At 41.8% G+C, this 14,953-nt stretch overlaps 1 protein-coding gene across 1 annotated transcript in view; it reads left to right on the top strand.

Moving 5' to 3' along the window:
• Positions 1 to 2,172: 2,172 nt before the first annotated feature.
• DPY19L1 (dpy-19 like C-mannosyltransferase 1) overlaps positions 2,173 to 14,953 on the top strand; it is a 37,246-nt gene continuing 24,465 nt past the window's right edge. Inside the window, exons 1-8 of the mRNA XM_080975824.1 lie at positions 2,173 to 2,598; positions 4,282 to 4,350; positions 5,718 to 5,742; positions 6,584 to 6,671; positions 7,616 to 7,753; positions 8,182 to 8,302; positions 9,805 to 9,898; positions 12,797 to 12,854. Of these exons, the coding sequence (XP_080831950.1) occupies positions 2,226 to 2,598; positions 4,282 to 4,350; positions 5,718 to 5,742; positions 6,584 to 6,671; positions 7,616 to 7,753; positions 8,182 to 8,302; positions 9,805 to 9,898; positions 12,797 to 12,854 (966 nt within the window). The 5' untranslated portion in view covers positions 2,173 to 2,225. The remainder of the gene's footprint in view (positions 2,599 to 4,281; positions 4,351 to 5,717; positions 5,743 to 6,583; positions 6,672 to 7,615; positions 7,754 to 8,181; positions 8,303 to 9,804; positions 9,899 to 12,796; positions 12,855 to 14,953) is intronic.

Below are 14,953 nucleotides of genomic sequence, written 5' to 3'. Positions count from 1 at the left end.
AGCAAGTTCTTGCAATACAACAAGGCAGATTTTGATCTAGGAAGTTTCCTAATGCTCTTAAGGAAGAGTACATACTCAAGAACATACAATGCAGATTAGTGATGCCATAACTGTTAGGAGATTAGGACTGTGCACTCCTTCTTCGTAAATTTAAAACAGATTGGTAGGAAATTTTTATTTAATTTTTTGAAAATTAGACCAAGCAAATGTCAGGACAGGATGGACAAGGCATCCGAAGGAGCAGCAGCAAAAGTAGAAGGAATCTGAAATGGAGAAAGCTGGAGATAAAAATCAGTTAATCACAAAGACTCTGATACTTATGGGCAGCAACTGGGGGAATCCAGCATACTCTTATGAGTTTGTGCAGGGTGGTGGTAGTGGTAGGATATATATCGGAGTTCCTTCTAATTCCTGGATCCATCCTGGATTCAATCCCTGGAACAGCCAGGCTAGCTTCCTGGTAAGGTAATGACCGTCTAAGTATGGGCCATTAAGGTAACAAAGGAAGTGGCTCTGCGCCAGAAAAAAAAATGGGTGCCCCCCCCTCAACTTGCTGGGAGTTAGAAAGACTCTGTCTGCACAGCAACATTACTTCTTTGGCAAGATTACTTAGTGGAAAAAAAACTCCATAAAAGGAAGGCAGATTGCTGAATCTGTTGTCTGTGAGACCGGTGAGAGCTAGGCCTGAACATTTGTATGCTGCTGAAAAGGCTCCCAGAACAGCTTACAGGAATTCAAAGCAAGGCTACCTGCAGGCTTACATTCAAATAAATAGATCACACACAACACACAAGGGGAAAAGGAGAAGGAAGGCCAAGGAAAATAAAACTCAAAACGCAGGCACCAATTTTCTAGACGGTTGCTCCTATATGGACACAGTTCAGAGGCAGGAAGTGCCTGGTGGAGCTGGGCCTCCAGCAAAGCAGGGGCAACGAGCCCTGGCATGGACGGAATGGCTGCTCCCAGATGACAGTTGTCAGGAGAGGAGGCCTGGTTATTATTATTATTATGAGCAATGGAGCTGGCCTGTCATATCCTGAGCTGCGGAGCCTCTTCGTGCAGGGGCAGTCTATTCCTGCATCCCAGCTGCTGAGGAGATGGAGTCTAGCTTTCTTCCAATTGAAGTGTTTGAGGACCGGGACATTTGCGGAGAAACCAAAATGCTTGTTCACAGAGCTATTTGCTTCTTCCAGTACACTAGCATTAGTTCGCCTGTCTTCCCAAGTGATGTGTAAAATTTTTCGGAGACACTGCTGATGTAATCTTTCGAGGAGTTGGAGATGGCGTTTATAAGTGGCCCATGTTTCACAAGCATACAGTATGGTTGGTAGATCTCCGAAAAATCTTACACATCACTTGGGAAGACAGGCGAACTAATGCTAGTGTACTGGAAGAAGCAAAGATCACTAGTGTTGGAGAAATGATTCTTCAACATCAACTTCGTTGGACTGGTTGTGCGGATGCCTGATGATCGCCTTCCAAAGCAACTACTCTATTCCGAACTTAAAGATGTAAAGCGTAATGCTGGTGGTCAACAAAAGAGGTTTAAAGACTCTCTCAAGGGAAATCTTTAAAAATGTAGTATAAATACCAACAACTGGGGAACACTGGCCTGCGAGCGCTCCAGTTGGAGAACAGCCTTTACCAAAGGTGTCATGGACTTTGAAGACACTCGAACTCAGGACGCAAGGGAGAAACATGCTAAGAGGAAGGCACGCTTGGCAAATCCACACCGTTATCAACTCCATCCTGGAAACCAATGTCCCCACTGTGGAAGGACGTGCGGATCCAGAATTGGATCCACAGTCACTTATGGACTCATTGTTAAAACCGCGTTCATGGAAGCCAATCTTACTCAGCTACAAGTGATCGCCAAATTAAAAGAAGCCCCCTGCACCCCAGCTGCCGGGGAGATGGGGCACTGGAGAGAGGAAGCCCTCTTCCCTTCGTGCCTTTAGGATCGCCGCTGGTGCAAAGAGGCCACGTGGGGGGGGGGTTGGACTAGATGACCCCGGGGAGCCCCTTTCGAACTCTGGAATTCCACGCGGCGAGCGGGAAGGGGGCGGGGCCGGGGGCGCGCGCGCGCGCGCGCTGCGGACCGGCAGTTGCCCGGGCGCGCGAGAGGCTCTTTCTCTCGGCCGTTACCTCGCCGCGGGAGCGCGAGCGCGCGCGCTGCTTGGGCGCCTCTTCCTCCCGCTCGGGCCTCGTCCCGCCCCGCTCCGGGAATGGGCCGGCCGAGGCGAGGCTTGGCCAAGAAGGCGCCGCCCCCCTCAGGCGGCGGAGGAGGAGGCGGCGCTTCCCCTTCTCCGCCTTCTCCCCCTCCGCCGTTACCTCAGGAAGGCAGGCGGCAGCAGCGGGGCCTGAGCGGAGCCGGCGAGCCCGAGCGCAGCAGCCCCAGCCGAGCCCACGCCGAGAAGGGACCGGCCGGCGCCCGCGGCCTCCAACAGCCCCTGGGCAGGCAGCTCCCCGGCGGGGCCTCGAGCGCCATGAAGCGGGGGGGCGGCGGCAGGAGGGCGGCCAAGAACGGCAGCCCCCGCCCGGAGGAGCAGCGCGAGCGCCTGGCCCGGGGGATCCGCGAGTGCCAGGACTGGCTGCGCGGTGAGAGGCGGGAGCGGGGCCCGGCCCTGCCCAGCGGGCTTACTCGGGAGCAAGCCAGCCCACAACGGGGCTTCTCCCCCCGAGAAGTGATGGGGCGGAGGCGGAATTCGCTTCCGTGTGAACGCGAACCCTTCCTCGGATTTCTTCTTTGGGGTGGGGGTGGTTTCGCTTGCAATCTTTGGTTTCCAACCCCCCCTTAAAAAAAAAAAAACTTTTTAAAAAAAAATTATGTTGAAGGAGGTATCCAAACGTGTAACAAAATGCGGCTCTTTTTTTTTTTTTGGAAATTTCTATCTATCCTCAGAAATAAGGTTGGCAGAAAGGAAGTCAGCGAGTCGTCAGGATAGTTAGAAAGAGATGGATGGACAGGCGACCGTCAAACCCCCGTTTGACGAGAAGTCGCTTCACTTGCCCTTTTGGATGTTTTTAATTGTAGATTGGTCTTTATTGCATTTTGCGTGCCGTGAGCCACTTTGTTGCAGGTTGATGAAAGAGCGGGTTATTTTTTTTCATATATATATCTATATATATTTCGCGGGTAGGGCTTGAATGGGAATGGAAAGGATGCAACCCGCTGCTCAATTCTTGGAAGGGGTGAAAATGGGAAAGGGCTTAGATACTGATGGGACCGAGAATTTATGAGTGAGAAGGCAGAGGACATCACCCTGACTTCAACTAGGGATGCTGCTCTCTAAATCACCCTTTCGCTAGGACGATAAATTGTTCCTTTAAATCAAGACACCCAATAAAACCTCTATGGCTCTTTCATTTCTTCAGTTTGCTTCTCTGATACTTGGAAGGTTGGCAACCTAATGAAAATCCTTGTGATCAATTTCAGTGGTGTTGGGTTTACATTTATAAAGCTTAAGCAAAGGGTTGTGAGGGTTCTTTTTTTGGGGGGGGGGGATAAGTTAGGCTTTTGTTTTCCATGTTCCTGTGATTTTTAAAAGTGCTGAAATCATAAGAGCCGTACCTTTTTCTCTGTAGATTATGTTCTATCAAGCTGTCTCCTAAATTGTGATGTAAGCAAAACATGGCGGGGTTTGTCAGCTTTCCTTAACAGTGCAGAATGTGATTTTTATCTCCTTAGGCAACATAGTATATTTTGCTGGATTACTACAGTATTGTTTAAGGACTGTGCATACTTGTCCTTTCCTCAGGAAACATGCTATATAATACAGTGCATAAGACTGCAATCCCATGTGTTTTCTTAGGAGTATACCCCACTAACCTCACTGGGACTTGCTTAGGAGGAAACATGCATAGGATTGGTCTTCACATGCAATAAGCTATTACCTAAAGAACTTTTAAGGCTTTTAATTTAACCAATAGTATGAATTTAAAGTAATGATCTGCATTTGTTTGAATTGGGAACTTAGATCTGCATTTAGTCCAAGTATTAATAATCATGCAGAAACTAAATAAAATGTTATTCAGGTTCGTTTGGACTATACCTGCTCTAACTCAGTATTGATACTTGCTATTGTTGGTGGTAGTGGTGTAAAGTCCTGGATTCAAATAAAAGCAAAAAATGCAAAAAGTGCACATGAAAGAACTTTGTAAAAGTCATCTCTTTTTGCCCAGAGCAAATCTATGAACTTCTGTAAGTTGAAATACAACTTTTAAAGAAATAACTTTGTGCAATTAGAAAGTCTAATGAAATTATTTTGTTTTTTAACACAGCTTATCTGAATGAAACAGGAATCTTCATCGCAAGAGCAGATAGCAAGATATGGATTACCCTTATAATGGGTAGGAAGAAATATATGTTTAAAATTGTAGTTTTTTAACAATGCAGTCCTCCATTTCTACTCAGAGGTAACTCTTACTGAGTTCAGTTGGAGTTACTTCTAGGTAAGTGTATACAGGATTGCAAGCTAAGTCTCAGCTGTTGATATGCTTTTGATTCTAATAAGGGCAGAGGGTTGTATCCAGTTGTGTGCCTCTGGTGTTGGCAGGCCCTTTGATCCAGTAGAGGTTGCTGTGAGCTAGTGTAGAGAAAATTATTTTTTTCTGCAGTCACCTAGCATGCTTTTCTAAAGGGTCCCCAACCCTCTGGAGTAGATCTTGGGAGAGTACAGGAGGCAGCATAAGGAAGTGAGGGTCACTGAAAATTGCACACAAACCTACCTTTTGATAATGGAAACTTCACTGGATTGAGGAGGGTTCTGGCAGCGGAGGGACACAATTAGACAGAGGCCAATGTTACTAGATTACTTCAGTGCATTAAGTATGATATTGTTACTGTTTGAGTACTGTAGATGAAACTTAAGTTCATTTAACTTCATTCTTAGAGTTGACCTCACGTTTTCAGACATCTAGTGACCAAATACGTGAGGTTTTCACAATTCTAATGACAAGGGCCCTAATTTTAAAGTAAGATGCCATAGACTTCATGTACTGGTGATTCAATCTACTGTTTTCTGATTTGTTCATACTATGTAGCAGAGGTTACACTGATAGTTTAAGTGTGCATGTCTTTGTGCTTCTAGTGTAATGAAATTGCTCTCTGGACATAGTATCATGATTCTACCTTCTGGGGAACCAGTATTCAAATAGTTTGACTTCAGTCTTTGTTGGTCTGGGTCATGCTCTCATTTGTACAGTTATATATCTAAAATAGGGACGCGGGTGGCGCTGTGGGTAAAACCTCAGCACCTAGGACTTGCCGATCGCATGGTCGGCGGTTCGAATCCCCGCGGCGGGGTGTGCTCCCGTCGTTCGGTCCCAGCGCCTGCCAACCTAGCAGTTCGAAAGCACCCCCGGGTGCAAGTAGATAAATAGGTACCGCTTTATAGCGGGGAGGTAAACGCCGTTTCCGTGTGCTGCACTGGCTTGCCAGATGCAGCTTGTCACGCTGGCCACGTGACCTGGAAGTGTCTGCAGACAGCGCTGTCTCCCGGCCTCTAGAGTGAGATGAGCGCAAAACCCTAGAGTCTGTCAAGACTGGCCCGTACGGGCAGGGGTACCTTTACCTTTATATATAAAATACATTTAAAATAAGAAAGAGTAATATTCTGGGTCCCTATTGCTGTCCCTGAGAACTAGGTGTAACTTTTTAAAGATTTTTAAAACAGGAGGTTGAAGTAACTTACCTTTTTGTGATTTGTTTTAAACAGCTGCCGTTGCTGGAATTCTTCACTGGTAAGTTTATCTCTGTTACAAGGTCTCAGCAGGCATGTGTGTCTCATCAAGGTCCACCTAAAATTGTGATCTTGTTATATTATTAATGCCTTAGGCAATAGTTCCTATATTTGAGTTTTCCTGTCTCTCTCCTTTTATATGGACAAACAATCAGAGCTTGAGTCTCTCATTCTTTTTTACCCAACCTTTTTTGTTTACCCACACATCTTCATGCATGCACCTTTCCCTGCTATATTTTTCTCTTTGGGGGATGGTTTATTTCCCAGGTCCAGGAAGCTAGATCCTTTCCTGATGAACTGCCATGGGCTAGATCCAGAGTTTGAAATTCGCCAGGCGCATTTTGCACCTGGCTATTAGCCACTTGTGGGCTGATATCTGGGCACCAGGATGGCACCTGATGTCTCCATCATCTCGAGGTGCATGCCTGGGGATCCTTGGATCTTGTTTGCCTTCACACACTAGCAATTCACACACTGTAGAATTCAATCTGTGATATTTTATCTGCACAATCAGAATAAATTTCAGGAACTAAAAAGTTGTATTGTAAAATACGACTTTTGAGCCATCTGGCCCTGTTTTGACAACTGTCATCCTGGTTTAAGGAACCATGTGGTTCTGCTTAGGGAAGTCTGCTTCTCTGCATCCTGCATAGAAACAGAGTGGGCTGGGGGATGACAGCTGTATTGCCCTGTTCCTCATCTGCTATTCTCTCTGTGTAGGTTAACAAAAAAAAGTACACCATTTATTTTTGTGATCTCATTTAGAAGGCTGTTGTAATTTAATACTAGTTCCTTTAAGCTGCAGATTTATTTCTGAGTTTTGTTGTTTTTTGTTTCTTTAGGTGCCATATAACAGCTCTCTTTGAAAATGACCGCCACTTTTCTCATCTTTCAACCCTGGAAAGGGAAATGGCTTTTCGAACTGAAATGGTTAGAGCTTCTGTACTTTAAGTGACACTGCTATTTTTAAAGCTGTTACCCAAAATGTGTTTTTCAGCCAGCCATGGATACTTACCAGTTCTGTAATAGTAGTTTAAAATAGTATACATTCTTGCCTGTGATTTATTTTTAAAAAATGAAACAGCCATGAAAGTGGATTTCTGAATCAAATGGGTATTGCAAATATTGGTATGATAAGCTATTAATAAAATAAGATTTTAATTTTTGCTCTTTCATTCTCTCAAATTACCTAGAATGATTAAATTTATATTTAGTCGTGTTTATTCAACATTTCTGGTCTTCTACTTTTTGAAAGCAAACACTGCTTACAAATTATTTTTGGCTGAGTTTGGACATCACACTAAACTGTGGCAGCAATGAGTGTAGCCTCCCTTTAGGTTCGTTCACTCCCCACTCCCACCCTGTTCTCTAGCATGTCTGTGAGAAGATTGGAAGCTTCCGCTTCTGTGTTTTTAACTGCAGCTTTTCACTTCACTGTCCCAACAAACTTTAGTAAATTCTATCTATGTTGTTTTTTTTAAATAAGCCAACTTTGAATTGCAGTTTTTAGCTACAAATATTGAAATAAGTCAACTTCAAACTGCATTTTTTGAAGCTGCTGTGTTTCAATGAACCTTGTTTGTTTGTTTGTTTGTTTGTTTGTTTGTTTGTCACTAACTGCAAAAATAGTCTTAAAGCATCTTACAAGTTTTAAGAAAACATACAGTACGAATCACTGTTGTATTAACAAGCAGTGCCCATCCTTCAAGAATAGAAGAAGGGCACATCCTAGGTGTGGTTTTAAAAAGGTTAAGTAGATTCATTAGTACTTAAATTAATAGCTGTAATTTATTGACTTCTGTTGCTGTAAGAGAAGAATACAATGTGAAGGTTTCTGTTAATTAATTTCATCTTAATATATATATTCTCTTTAGGGTCTTTATTATTCTTATTTCAAGACCATCACTGAGGCACCATCCTTTCTGAATGGAGTCTGGACGATTATGAATGACAAGCTAACTGAGTATCCTCTTGTAATCAACACATTGAAACGATTTAATGTCTATCCAGAGGTAAGGCACTTCTTACATTTTGGCTTTAATTCCATTATGTGGTTGTATGCATAAATCCTGGAGCTCACATTTTGATGTCAAGGCATAGGTAAAACTCTACAAAACTCCTTGCCAGTTGTAGGAGGGAGATAAATACACTGTGGTTATTTTAGTGCCAGATGCGTATCCAGTGCAACAGCTGGTTCAACCCTTAACATAAAACCTGGAGAAGGCTGTATGAGTATGCTTTGTGGTACAAGATTATTGGCTCTGTAGTTTGAGGTTTCATCTCATAAACAATGTTGTAAGAGGTCAAATGTAGTATCTTGGAAGAAAAAACATCTTAAACTAGACAGATATTTCTGAATAGCAACAGATAAGCTTTTAATCATCAGGATAATCTGAGTCAAAAAATTCTTTTGAAATTCTAAATCCTATTTTCTGCACAGGTTGTTGTAGGCTTTTGGTACCGATTATACACAGAAACGATGAATGTGATGGGTATTCCGACAAAGAAATGTTGGACAGTGAATAGAGGAGAAGACCTCAGTCCTGTTGAGAGCTGTGAAGGCAAGTGTTGCTTGGTCTTTGTTCATTATTGGATGTTTTGCATGATGGCATATGAAACACCAGGGGAAGGTTTACAAAGCCTCCTTTGTGTAGGCAAAGAAAAACTGAGGTGTTTGCTACATCTGTGGACTGATGAAAGATTTTAGCTTGCAATAAATAATTTGCTAAATTACAAAAATAAATTGCAGTAAACAATTTACTATATTACAAAGAATCTTCAAGTGGCTTTTTAAAGATACTGAAGGGCATGTGTGCTTTTTCAGGTTTTGTAAACTTGTTAGATGAAAACGCCATCTTTAGTTTTTCTGTCAGTTTGGAAACCTTCAACCTTAACCACACATTGTGTCTTAGCTGTTCTCTATTTCACCAAGAAACAGGGAGTATGTGGGCAAATTCACCCCGGTCATCAGTATGACTGATGAAGCATAAACATTCATCTCAAAATAATAAGGATGGCACCAGTATCTCAGCAACAGACTGAAAGTTAGGATAGCTAGGAGGGTAGGAGAAAGATTAGTAGCTGGTTGCTATATTTCTGTAAATTCATGGACCTTTCTCCTGCTCCTTACTCAGTCTTAACTGCTGTTAAGATGGCAGGAAGTACTGCATTTGCGGTGATTGGATACTTCCAATTAGCAGCCACAACACTCATACATTTGATTCCTTGCAATAATGCTTCTGGATCTCAATCTGTTTTCTTTTTATATCAGGCTGGAAATTTGCAATCTCCTAGATGGAAATAACAAAATGTACAGTCTTATGGATTTGTTTTCACAAATTAGGTGTGCATCATGCCTAACTGTTACACAGTTGCATCCTTTTTGTTGGCCTTGTATTGTTTTACAACTGCAGTCATAAAAAGTTATAGATACATGCATATTGACAAATATCTCTTGCAACTAATGAAAGTGGAGAAAATTGTCTCAGTTCCTGGGCTTAATTTATGACAGCAGACATTTTTTGTTTCAACTTTTAAATGCCTGCTGACTTTTCTTTTCTGCCAGGTCTGTGCAGGCAATTAGGAATATATCTTTCCACAACAGTTAATTGATGTCTGATTTTAACTTTGTGCATAGTTTTTATTTTATGGTTTTATGTCTAGTTGTAAACTGCTTTTATTCTTTCAAATGAATTAGTCATATATAAACATTTTTATAAATACATAAATATTCTTTATCAGCATGTTGAGTTGAAGACCAAAAATAGACAAAAACAGGGGAAAATTAAAGTCAGTTCATAATTTATTCTTATTAGCTGATGTGAGAGTGAATTATCTAAATATTTTTTGCTCTTTGCTCCTCTATTCTTCCATACTGCAGAAGATGTTCATACTAGAACATACATGTTCCAGCTGAGGTGGTCCCTCCTTCCCCCAACTGCCATCACAAAGATCTTCTTTTTCTGAGGGGAGAACAGATTTGGCTTTCTGAAATGCTTTTTTCCTTGTAGCTTGTCTTTACTGTTGCATTATATAGTTTTAATAATACTTGTTTGTTCTGTAGGGTTGGGAGATCCTGTTTCTTTTTATGTGGCTATGATATTTCTTCTGAATGGATTAATGGTGTCAATATTCTTCCTATATGGCACATACCTAAGGTAAGGTGCACAAGAAGAAAAGCTGATACATTGAAAGTTACTATCGCTTTTTGTATTTTTAAATATACAGCACACTGCATTTTATGTGGAGTCCTGCACACTCAGAGCCAAATGATGTAATTGAGCTTTAAGATGTTTGTTCTAATCTTATCTCCCCCTTTCTTTTAAATCTCCCTTTTTATGAGACTGAAACAAAAAATTTACTTTCTTGAAATCTGGACTAAATCTTTGTAGCTTGCTGTTTGAAAAATATACCAAAGGAAATGTGGCAGGATAATAGAACAAGAACAGATTTTGTAGTGTTAGGGAATATTTATTCTGCCTCTAAATGTAGTTCAGTCTGTATTGCATTCTTAATTTAGGCTGTTTGACCCTGCCCTGCAAACCTAATTATATCTGAACTCAAGTTAACATACATATACTGCTGGATGTGGTCCAAAGTTGTGTTAATGTGAAGGCACAAGGTTACTGGAGTACCATTCGGCACCTTAAGTATAGTTCTGAAGTATTGATTTTGAATAGCTTCAATCCTTTGTAGGAAGTGTGCCAGTTTATTAACATTGGCAAAACTCCAAAAGCTGGTCACAAGATATAAATGTGCTTATTTATGTTACATTGAAAAGCTATGTCAGAAGCAACACTTATACATGCCAAGGGTATGCTTGGGATCACAATGGTGATACAATCTTAGAACGTAGCCTTCAGAGACTGTTGCTTCTGAATCGTGAGTCAGGATGCTGTCATGTCACCAAAAGTTGAGTTCTTTCCTTTCCTTTTTACTTTGTAAATTTGGACTTTTACTAACAGAATATCAGTTCTTGGTTGAATTTAAGGGAAGCTAGTACTGTACTTAATTTTTCAGCTAAACATTTATGCTAGGATTCCAAAGGCACTGCTCTATTTCACTGGAATTCAGAGTTGGATATCACAGTAACTACGGGCTCATTTCTCTTTGTTCTTTGATTTCTAGGCATGGGTCTAAGAGATTTTTCTTTTGTCCCACCACTTTCCTCGGGAAAACCCGTTGTTTATTGCTGAATTAGAACAAATGTCAATTGGCATGTAACAGAAGTGAACATCTTCCCAGAGTAGGGGTGCATAAAAAGTAGCAACTTCCATTTCCTGGGTATATGTCTAAAGCTACATTTAGCTTCTAACAGTTTGCAGTTTAAACAATTCCATTTGCTTGTATTTGTGTAATTGATTGCAATTGACTAGATGCTTCAGGCATATGTGAAAGCTTGAGTAGCTGCAGTGGTTAAATAGTTTCAAAACATGAATAATCGCTGATAGAATTTATAAAGTGTAGCTTAAATTTCAGAATTTCAATTGAATAGCAGCTTTTCTCATAAAAGTCATTTGCAGTGGAAACCAGTGGCCATGGAGAATAACAGTAGCAGATGTGGGTCAGGAACCAAAGTTATTTTTTTGCATGCATGTGCAGGCTTTTCATTTCCACCAATTCTGGCAGCAGGCCCCAATATTCTTCCTACCATGAAACATGAAAAGCTGCTGCCAGAAGGAAAAAGCTCTATGGGTCGCAGTGCATTTCTCTGCAATAATCTGTAGCAGTGTATTATGTTGATGGTTTCACTTGTGTGCTTTTTTACACTTTATTGGTCACTTGTTTAAAAATGTGAGCAGCTTTAAGGTTTTTTGTTTGTTTTTCTGAGAGAATGGAAAGTCTGTGAAATCAGGAGTAAATTGTGCCCTCTATGGATCTTTGTGTGCTTTGTTGACACTGGTAACATAATAGTTTACAGAGATGAGCTGCTCCATATTTCCTCTTTAGTATATGCAAAATAAAGCCAAAATGGAGAAGGGGAAGTTTCACACTAAAGCTTTTGTGGGCTGTTACGGAAACTCCCCTTCTGGCAATTTTTGGTGTGTACTTGTGCAAATAAGGACAGAAGTATTTGCTGCTACAGAGAGGCCTGGAATCATTGCCCTTGCTTGAGTTTTTCATTATTTACTCATCATTGCAAAATGATCCAAGTGTGTTGCGTCACCATTCTGTCCATAAACTATGTGACATCCAGTTGGCTGGGATCACATATAAAATATTTCAAAAACAAACAAACAAAAAACACCTCAGATGACATATGCACTGTAATTCAAAATTATTAGCAGTTTTAATACTGAGACACGTATTTTAGAACTACTTTTAAATCATGGTTTCATTAATCCCCTAGATGGCAGTGTTTGAGAAGCAATTAGATGGATATTTTAGAAATTATTTTTGAAGCTATTGTAGTTTCAAATTACCAGTCAACTTTCTCTGCATTGCACTTACCATGTCCTAATCTTTTCTAGTCTTTTTTTTTAAAAAAAGAAAAAGCTCAAAAGAGCTGTCTTAGTACGAGTGTAACTACAACTATTAGCATCCTTTTAAGGAGAATAGATGAATGTTTAACAGCTACATAATGGTTAAGTTGTAGTCAAATTCTTAATGTTTTTATTTCCTTTCTGCATCTTGTAGAATGGAATGCTTGGTTTAAAACAGTCTCAAAGCCACAAAGCGGAATCCATATTAACATAATAGGCAGTATTAATTCTCATCCTCTCTAGCTCTGTATGAGACAGTTGCTCCTGGTTCAGATGTAAATATCAAGACCAAGTTTGTGAAACAGCTACTGTAGCCTGAAAGGTTACAGTCCTTACTTTCTAAACCTGGGGAAGGAACTACACAAACCTCAGGATCATTCCTGATCTTTCGCATCTAGAGTTTGAGCACTCTTGCTCAGAAGTAATTCTTTTTGCTTATCTGACATTTGGGTGTAAACTTCTGCTAAATTCATACAGTAAATAGTATTTTAATTTTGTAGTGAAAGATGTTGAGTTGCTCCTTCTAAAGACTCCAAAAATTGTTACTTTCCTTTTCTTTCCCCTGTACTACAGTGGCAATAGGTTTGGAGGACTACTTACAGTGGCATGCTACTTTTTCAACCATGGGGAGGTAGGTTACTCAGAATTTAAAATATTTTGTTTAATACAAGGTCAGATCATTTGATAATGTTCATATCTCTTAAAGTAAATGTTTCGGTTTAAAACACAAAAGAAGTTGGAAGGTTGAAATGGTCAGTATTCCTTTATTTACACTGCTGCTTGCAAATGAAATGGGACGCGGGTGGCGCTGTGGTCTAAACCACAGAGCCTAGGGCTTGCCGATCAGAAGGTCGGTGGTTCGAATCCCTGCGATGGGGTGACCTCCCGTTGTTCGGTCCCTGCTCCTACCAACCTAGCAGTTCGAAAGCACGTCAAAGTGCAAGTAGATAAATAGGTACCACTCTGGCGGAAAGGTAAACAGCGTTGCTGTGCACTGCTCTGGTTTCACCAGAAGCAGCTTAGTCATGCTGGCCATATGACCCGGAAGCTGTACGCCGGCTCCCTCGGCCAGTAAAGCGAGATGAGCGCCGCAACCCCAGAGTCGGCCGCGACTGGACTTAACGGTCAGGGGTCCCTTTACCTTTACTTTTGCAAATGAAAAACTCCTGTAATGTACATCATGATGCTTTGCATGTTTACTTGACAGTTCAGTAGAACTGGCAGCGCTTACTCACGAGTAAATGTGTCTAGAATCTGTGACTATATTTGATTCATTGTGTAGGATAGATTGGGTACTGATGTAACTATGTGATTAAAATATCATAAATCTTAATTGCTGCATTCATATGTCACACTAAACCATGGTTTAGAACAATGCAGGAAGCCTTGGATTTGTGTGCTCGCCTTCCATTCCTTTTCCTCCTTCATGGTGTAAGCTACCAGTTCAGAAACCTTTCCTTCTGCCAGCTTGATAGCCTGCCACTGACATTCTTGAAATTAACTACATTCGCTGTTAACACATTGTGTCACTCCAGAAGCTGGGCATGCCCTGGATTCCACCCCACATTGTGGGTGCCTGGAGTGTGCATGTGATGTCACACGCTGGGAGAAACCCCAACATGCCCCCCAAAAGGCCCACCGCTGCAATGGAAGGGCCCAACAGAGCCTGTTGGAGCCATAGCAGGCCATGCTGAGCCTTTTGGAAGGTACACCAGGGCTCCTCCCAGCAGCCCTGCAACAGGCTGTGTTGGGCTGGCTGCGGAATATTGAGGAGCCCCGACCCGCTAATTGAAAAATTTGTGGATGCCTAGGCACCCAGAGACCTGCAGAGACTGCACCCCTGCCAGAAGCTTTTGAACTCCTGCCACTTTGTGGGAAAAGGGGAGGTGCATGTGAGCCTAAGGCTCTTAATATTTTGTTGGAAGCTGCCCAGAGTGGCTGGGGAATAAATAAATTATTATTATTATTATTATTATTATTATTATTATTATTGCTGTACCTGGTTCTTGCTTATGAACTCTGCACTGAGCTCTGGTTTAGCATAACACGCAAATGTGGCCAATATGTTGCGTAAAGGTAAAGGGACCCCTGACCATTAGGTCCAGTTGTGACCGACTCTGGGGTTGCAGTGCTCATCTCGCTTTATTGGCCGAGGGAGCCGGCGTACAGCTTCTGGGTCATGTGGCCAGCATGACTAAGCCGCTTCTGGCGAACCAGAGCAGCGCACAGAAACGCCGTTTACCTTCCCCACCGGAGCGGTACCTATTTATCTACTTGCACTTTGACGTGCTTTCGAACTGCTAGGTTGGCAGGAGCAGGGACTGAGCAACGGGAGCTCACTCCGTGGCGGGGATTCGAACCGCCAACCTTCTGATCGGCAAGTCCTAGGCTCTGTGGTTTAACCCACAGCACCACCCGCATCCCAATATGTTGCTTACTGGAGAGTTAAACCACAGCTGCTAATTTATTTTGTCACTGTAATAAACAGATGAGAAAGGGTGGTTTTTCTGTACATTTGTTCTTAATTATGGAAATGTGGAGATAACTGTTAAAGCATAGGTCTGGTTTACACATAATACTAAGCCACTACTTAAATTAGCAGGAAGGAGCCCAAGCAAAGATTGTGTTGCTTCCAGTCTTCGCATCTGTTTGATGAATGATAGCACTTGAACTAAGTTGTTATTAAAATACTTTATAATCCACCTTTCATTTCCAGAAGAAAAACCAAGG

This window comes from Podarcis pityusensis, assembly GCF_964106645.2.
Source record: "Podarcis pityusensis genome assembly, chromosome: 12".
NCBI lineage: Eukaryota > Metazoa > Chordata > Lepidosauria > Squamata > Lacertidae > Podarcis > Podarcis pityusensis.
This window is presented reverse-complemented; position numbering and strand designations above follow the sequence as displayed.